The 8,161-nt window shown below is 39.2% G+C and overlaps 1 protein-coding gene across 1 annotated transcript in view; it reads left to right on the top strand.

Annotated features, from left to right (window-relative positions):
- The first annotated feature begins 873 nt into the window (after positions 1–873).
- The window catches only part of ADGRL4 (adhesion G protein-coupled receptor L4), a 69,768-nt gene continuing 62,480 nt past the window's right edge, over positions 874–8,161 (top strand). The window contains exons 1-2 of the mRNA XM_026037955.1: positions 874–1,431; positions 2,974–3,123. Of these exons, the coding sequence (XP_025893740.1) occupies positions 1,410–1,431; positions 2,974–3,123 (172 nt within the window). The 5' untranslated portion in view covers positions 874–1,409. The remainder of the gene's footprint in view (positions 1,432–2,973; positions 3,124–8,161) is intronic.

Below are 8,161 nucleotides of genomic sequence, written 5' to 3'. Positions count from 1 at the left end.
CCTTCATTCATTGATACTTTCTAAGAGACAGCTGGTGTGTTCTCTTCAGGTCGGTAGCAAAAACTCAGCTTGAGACGTACGCTATTTTAATCACAGTGACATTCCAAATGCTAATGCCCATTTCACGTAGTTTAGCGATACTCTCCAGTCATCTAGGAATATKCTTGTTGGTTTGTGTCCCTGTATGAAGGGATCAATATAACAGTTTTATAACACTTCAGGATGTGAGCCGTCATCCCCAGCACAATGGGAAATGATTGCATGCACATCATTCATAACAAGTTTAGAAAAAACACTGCCGTGTTCGTGGGTCATGTCAGTGCATGTTCAAGTCCTACTGATTGGATGCTTGGAAAGGATGCAGTTGCTCTCACGTTTAACCAAGAGGCGGGCCAAACACTTTGCCGAAGTGTCTATATTGACTGTGTCTTACTACATAGTGCCCAGTTTTGGTCACGTGAATTCACAGAAACTCAGGCTCCTCCTGCTCCACACATTCCCGGCCATACAATGGCCTTCCTGCCTCTCTCTGCCCTATCTATATGTCTTTGTTTTCCTCACAAAGCAGCGGCCAATGGATTTCCTGTGCCTCCTCACAGGCTGTTACCCTTTAGGCATTATAGCTTGGCTGCAGTAAGGCGCTCTCTTAAAGACCAAGAGCGCCGTAGGAAGAACTACTGCAGCCAGCCAGGATTGTCTCTAAAAAACTGAGTCTTGGAGCTCACGTATGCAGAGCTCACCAGGAAAAGGTGGAAGGAAGCACGTAGCCTGTTGCCTCGAAACTCGTAAATCCTGAGCTGGTTACCAGCCTCTTTCACTGCTTCCTCATCCTCCGGATTTGCTGCACTATCCCCTCGCTCCAGGCTGCTCCTTTGCCCTCCTGAGGCTCACATCTTCGTCCAGCCTTTCCCTCCCACCCGCCGGACGCTCCCTGCTCTGCTTCATGCCCCAGGCCTGCTGGCTGCCCCAGCCACAYCGCTGTTCTCCTTCATCCATCATCATCCTCCTCCGGACATCCTCCCACAGAGCTCCTTTAACTCATGCTTCTCTAGCCCTGTCACCCCTGAATCTCCTGATTTTCCAGGGTCCAGACTCTGATTTTACAAGCCTTTACACGACCAGCCTGGTGCCTCCCTGTTAATTCCTCACTTATTCCTTTCTTATTCATTTCCTTCTTGTTGGAGGAGCAGATCCTCAGCCCACTCTTAAGCCTCCCTGTTCTGCTCAGAGCCTCTCAGGAGCCTTGGGAAACGTGAAGTTTGGGACGAGGGGCTGTGTGAGGGCTGTGGCTACACCAGGCTGCGCTTTCCTCATAGGCTTGTGAGCGTCCTTTGCACATGCTTGTGCTTTGCAAGGCAGGGAGATATTTCCTGTGACACACCAGGCACCGCGCAGCAGCAGCATCACCAATGAAACTGCTCCCGTTCCTAGGTAGGTGAAATCCCCTTCCCCAGGGAGCGGGCGGCAAGGGGAAGGGAAAGGGGTCTGGCACCAAGACTGATGGGGACCACAGTGCAGGGGCTGGAGGGAAGTGAGCGTATTGGAGACGGGTGGAAAACTGCTGGCTACGAGGGACTGAAAGCTTCCTGGAGTTGTGATCGGTGCGGCGACTGGATTTGGAAATCCCACCGTTAAGGTGATCTCAAAACCAAATCCCACTGATACCAATTGCTATCTCATTGAGTTCTGTTCTGCAAAACCTGAACCACTTTTTTTTTTTTTTTCTTTTTTTCTGCTTAAGAGATTTTTCAATTTGATTTGTTATAGACACTAATATGACTATAGTTTCTGGTTTGATCTCTAAAAGGTGGTCTCCCCTCTTGAAAACAGAGGGAAAAAATGTAGCTTGGTGAGACCTGAATTGATTTGGATTATATATAATTGTTTAAAATTGTGTCTAATTTTTACTCTTTTGAATTTTTCGTGAAATTTTTATGTGTCTGAGAAAACAACACCTCCACGAGATATCCTGGAGCAATTAAACCTGTAATTGTGATAGTAGGCTATCAAATATCCCAAATAATATTTGGGTAGGAAGCAGCAGAACTGCAGGGGAAGACAACATGCAAAAGCAACTTTATGTCCTATAACTTTCATTATGTCTTGCCGTCAATTTATAAAGTACAGAGTTAGAAACTTACTCTCCCTTCTGAATTAGCTGCCTTGKTTCTAACATGCTCTTGGGTGTGTATAATTATTCATTGAGCTTGCATTTTTCTCAAAGGGAGAGATTACTTCTTTCTTCTCTGTACTGAAATCTCTGTGCATTTATACAACTAGCACATATATCATTTGGGAATCACTCAGTGGTTGGAAAAAAGAAGGAATTACTTTCATAACATGGAAATGGTACTTTAAGAGGTTACCTTTAAATAATTTGGAGAAGTTTTTACATCCTAATTCTATAAATGCTGTGCTATGTCAATCTAATCTTCTCAGACCATGGCTATGTGTTAGTGACATATGTATGGAAATGGTTATAAAAAWTTTTTAAGAAAATCATCTAGGGAAACCTCTCTAGTATTTGAAATATGTACACTTGATATGTGTACCCTTATTTGACATGTGCCCATTGGTTTTTGTAGGGCTGTTCGGATTACACTCCATACATAATTCAGACTGCAAATAAATGTCTCTGTTTTATTCACTGGGAAGTTCTGGAGAGCTTTGAAAGCCTTTAAAATGATTTCGCAAGACCCCTGAGTAACTTCTACATTGCCCACCAATTTATACTTCATGAACATAGACACAAGTTCTTCATCTCTGATGCCTCCCTTTCTAGCCTGAGTAGTCTTAACCAGTAAAGTGGCCCTTGTATCTTGTGGCCCTTGACCTGTTGTTTGATACTACAACAACGTTAAATTTACCTGATTTCTGTGCTGATTTCTGGGATACTTTTTGCCCGGATCTGACTTTAGAATGTGGTATGCAGTTTTTAAATGAAAAAACAAGCATGGTTTTGCTTTGTTTCAGTTCTTATATCCAGTCTGCTGGATTATGGCTATACTTCTGCAAGCTGCAACATGACGTGCCATAAAGATGCCCGATGTGAAGTCCAGGGTGGGACACAAGGCTGCTATTGCACCCAAGGATATACAGGAAATGGCATATCATTCTGTTACGGTAGGCAGATTTTACTTGTATGTGTTTCTGTTAKGTAATTGCTTGAAAAACTTACTAAAGAGCCAGTTAACCCAAGAAGTAAACATTCTGTCATAATACCATCTTATATTAACATGTTCTCAAAGCCAAACCTTAGGTYTTACCAACTTTTGAGCAATTCTACATCTCAGCCTCAAACTAGAATTTTAACCATGCATCACATCTCATTTGTGTAGGGCCTGTTTTCCAGTTCAGTTTTGCTGCTTTCCTTTTGCATGGGAGATGCTGGTTTATCTTCTCTGATTTAGCTTCAGCAGAGTCCCTTGTGATATAAGACTTTTGAAGCTTGGGATTGRCATGACTGCCATTTCACAGCCCTCACCTCTCATCCATGTGCACATAGCACTAGGTGACTTTTCCCAACAGCTGTGACCAAAAAATACAGTTCCCAAGCAGCACTAGAGGATGGAGGAGGTCTGTACTCCATGGGGAAATTCCAGCATGTGAAGCCAGTTTTTTTTTTTTTTTTTTTCACTATAGCTACTTACAAGAAAAATATACTAGAAGTCCTGTGGACATGTCTCACCTCCTGTGGAGTCCTGGGGAGGGATATCAGATACCGATACCTTCCATCCAAAGAAAAGGATATTTTCTCTGGCTTTATTTTTGAGTCGCCCTTTACTATGGATAGCTCTAACACTTCCCTGTGCTGCTAGACATAGTGATGCCAAGCTGCAGGCAGACTGAAATTCATATGAATCTTGTCACTTTTCAGTGTCCTGAGTGGTAGTTATGAATACAAACCAGCCATTTGGTCAGAGTTTGTGTCTCGTGCATCTTGGAAAATTAAGCAATAACAGGCTTGATATAAAATTATATCAATCAATGTCATGTCATATGTTTGATATGAATRCGCTTAAGCTGTACATTGTTAGTTTGGGTTTTCATAGTTTATTTGTCATGGTATAGTTAGAAGTGTGTTTGTTTAGGGAAAATTTAAAGTACAAAGATAACTTTTCTTAGGATAGCTACCTTCCCCCTTTTTGCAAGCTGGGAATGTTCAGAGAGAAGTACAGCTGGCCCAAATAATAACAAACATATAATCATAAAGTCATAGAATTAATTTAGTTCAGCTTAGTTTAGTGAAGGTCTTCTGGTCCAGCCGCTCATAAAAGCAAGTCTGACTTATATGAGTTTTTTTCAGGTTCTTGTTGAGGTTTTTCAGCTTCTTGTCTAAACAAATTTTGATTGTGTCCAAGGATGAAGATTATACACCTCTTTAGGCCCCCATTCCAGTATTTGACTAATCTCATCTTGAAAACTTTTTTATAATATCTACATGAATTTCTCATGCAACTTTTACCTTTCTTTTGCACTTTCCACTCTGCCTCATCCTCCCTAAGGAAGCTTTGCTTCCTCTTCTTAAGCCTGAACAAACCCAGTTCCCTGAGCCTCTTCATGGTATGTGTAATATAATCACTAAAACTATTTCTTGAATATAATGGTAATGTTGTCACGAATATAGACCAGTCATTATTGAACTGAAGAAGAAGAACTGAACTATAAGAAGAAGAAATGGCCTTTACTACASTAACATTTTCACGAATTCAATTTTATTACTATGAGTAAGCTGGTTGACTTCTAAGCAGATATTTGCAGAATCAAGAACCTACACTTCTGAATAACGCAAGGAGGAAAACCCAGTCAATTTCTACTGCAACCTGCAGCAAGTTAAACCAACATTTAGCTATTTCCCATAATCAGGAATCCACTAAAAATTCTTTGTCAGTACTTTTCTAGAAAACTGTGGTTATGAAATATCAGGTAAATTTACAGTGAAGATARTTGTGCTTCCTTCTACTGACCTTATTCCATGAGGATGGATTTAACTCACCCGCCATATTCTACTTTTTTTTCTTTTTTACTTTTTTGTCTTTCATTTTTTCTTAGGGAATTCTACCTTCAAATTTATAAAGACATTTATCTGTTATTTAAAGAAAAATTGATGCAGTAAAGTAGACATGACAATCATTTGCAAAGCCTGAGAAGCAATTAATTGTTTGTTAAGAATTATTCTGAGTGTTGGGAAACTGAGTCTTTAAAAGATAATTTCCTATGTCAGTTGAGGCAAAGCAGCTTCTAGCTCTATTTGCAATGCTTTGCACTTAAGCAGAAATGGTTTTAAGCAAGCCTCAGGTCAGGACACCAACATTTTTTTCTGGTGAAGTACCTCAACGACCACCAAAGTCATTTACCCTCCAGCTAAGTAGCGAAGCTTGTGTTAGAACTCTGTGRCTGCTGTCCCTGAAAGAGAGCCTACATTTCTCTAGGGCAGCACGTTAGACAGTGCATTATTAATATTGTGTAGTTGTCCTCTAATAGCATAAACAAGTAGCATGAATTTTAATTGCGTAGGCTCTAAAAAGGATTAGAAATATAGTCTAAACCCTATCATAAGTAGTTTGAAGCTAAAAAAAAGTGTAAAGTAAAGCTTCAGTTGCTTAATGATGTATTAGATCTTGCCTTTCTGTATAGGGACTGTGGCAGGTATATCTACTATTCTGGAGAGAGCTACCCATTTTTCTTCAGTTAATAATCTTAGGCTTTTACGATGATAGTCCAGTCACCTTCAAAAGAGATCATCAATTATGTGCTAATAGAGGCATTTTCTAAATAGTACATTGTGTGTACGTTTGTCCTTTTTATTATTTAGATAGGTTGTAGGAGTCATAATTGCTGTCACTGACATTAATAATTTTGCATAGAGTAGAACTTACTCTTCATCGTGCTTTTTCTGATATCCAGTTAAACCATGGTTATGATTACTTTGAATTTTGATTTGTTGTTCTTTCTAGAACAAGAAACTCAAATGTTTTTTGCAAGCATGATATTCTCCATGTAAACATACCGAGTATCAAAAAATGTTAGTTTAGATAGCTCAAAAATGGTCCGTTCTTATTTAAAGGGATATTCTCAATTTATTTAAAAGATTTACTCTTTTAAACTCTTGTCTCTACTTTCACTTACTTGTAACAACTTTTAAATACTTGTAAAAGTTATTTCTCTGCTAGTTGTGTCTTTTCAATGTGATACACTTAGACATTTTCCTTAGAGTTTATTGTGCTGCAGAAGGCAATATGTCCTGTTACATTTATTTCCTAGCACCACTATTGATGAATCATGAACCACTGATGTCAGCATAGCTTAGGAATGGGCTTTGTTAGTTTTTACTTTGCTCCCTTTGCCAGCTGGCAAAGTGACTGCAGAGAGCTCGAGATTATTGGATTTGCTGTGTATAGATAAAGACATATAGATATGAATTTAATTTCCTGGTGTCAAAGTCATGGCTTTTAAAATAATTATCCACTTACAGTCTTTCCCACAAGATTTCAACCACTTTAAATTAGGTCATGTTTTGGACTTTCCAAAGGCATACTTTGGCCAGTCTAACAAAAAGCTAATCCTCTTCATAATCTCATTGTCTTCAGCAAGAGCATGTGCAGGAATGCACATGGTCAGGAGAATTACTGACTGCAGGCTCTGCCCCCCTCTATATACTGGAATTGTAACTTACATAGTAATAAATTCCTTCTGCATAATATCCTCCAGGAGGCCATAAATGAGTCACCTTGTCAAGCTTTACACCTCAGAGGTACAAAATAATATCATGTTCTTCTTACTTCTTGTTTTGTACTTATATTTTGTGTTTTATGTAATATGAGATAAGTGAGACTGGCCTCTGAAACTTTAACTGTTTTCTTTTTAGGACTCTATTTTGAGGCTGATGCATATTCTGAATGTAATACATGAGGCTTTAGCTTCACATTATTGTACTCCTAATTGAAATTGCACAGCTAAAGTTCTTGGCATGAAGATAAAAATATAACCAGATAAGACAGATTTATTGACAAGTTAACTTCCTCTTATGCAAGCATGGTATGGATTTTGTACAGACAAAAAAGCATGTTTTTGCCACTTTTGTAAATCCATTTCTTTATATAAAAAGGGTGACCTTTTGCTTCAATATGTGAAATTGGTTTGCAAACTGAAAAGAACAGTCAGACATAGAGATTAGGTGTTGCTCGTATTCTCAGCTTTCTTTCAAAAAACAAAGAAAAAAAAAAAAGAAACAAACAAAATTTCCGATCCTTTAGAGAAGATGGAGCGGAAGTAGAACTTCATGGAAGCCAATATTTTATTTTTAAAACAGAGAGAAAAATGGGCTGGCATCACTGCTGCTTTCCCAAGCAGCTCTGCTTTTTTCAATACTGGCTGCATCTTGATTGCTGACTGCCAATTTGCTGCTTTGCTGGCACACTGCAGGAAATTAAAGTAAACAGTGTGATCACAGTGTTTACTTTAACTTTGTAAAATACAGCAGGAAAATGAAGCAGTGCTGTTTGTTCCAGGAGGGCAGGCAGGCAAGCAGGAAAAGTCTGAACACAATATCCCCGCCCAGATATCACTGCACAATATTCCCCTGCAAATGTCACTTGCAAATTATATTTCCAAAATTATTCGGTCTTACTTGTAAAATAGTCACAACTCCAGAAGCACTCCAGTCACTGCTTCTAGAAGCAGTGAGCAGGGACTTAAGCGATCAGGGTGACTCTTTAGTAAAGCAGGGCTACAACTCTCTTTCTAGAGTGCATTGCAATGATATTTAACCTTTTCCAGGAGCAGAAAAAATACACCAATACAAAGCAATGCTTTGTATCAAAATATAGAATCCTTGTTAAATAGCAATGTAATTTATATTTGCTCAGATGAATCAATTTGAAAGCCTACTGCAAATCTGAACACAAACTTTTTGTGTTTTAGTGGAGGTCCCAACTCTGTCTTTTGCCAGCTCTGAAAAGGAGCTTTCCCATGAGACACCTGCTTTTGCTCACAGGTGATGTCACTGTGTCCCACCATCAACTTTTATGGAAGTCACTGAATCTGTTCTGATTCACTTGTGTCCTCATTGCCAACCTACAGTCCTCAATAGGTATATAGTTTTAGAGAAAGATTACCTTTCAAATTAGCATGACCCTATAAAACCACTGTGTATAATCAT

This window comes from Nothoprocta perdicaria, unplaced genomic scaffold (assembly GCF_003342845.1).
Source record: "Nothoprocta perdicaria isolate Ctin4 unplaced genomic scaffold, notPer1 scaffold_20, whole genome shotgun sequence".
NCBI lineage: Eukaryota > Metazoa > Chordata > Aves > Tinamiformes > Tinamidae > Nothoprocta > Nothoprocta perdicaria.
The sequence above is the reverse complement of the archived record's forward strand: the minus strand, read 5'-3'. Positions and strand labels throughout refer to the sequence as shown.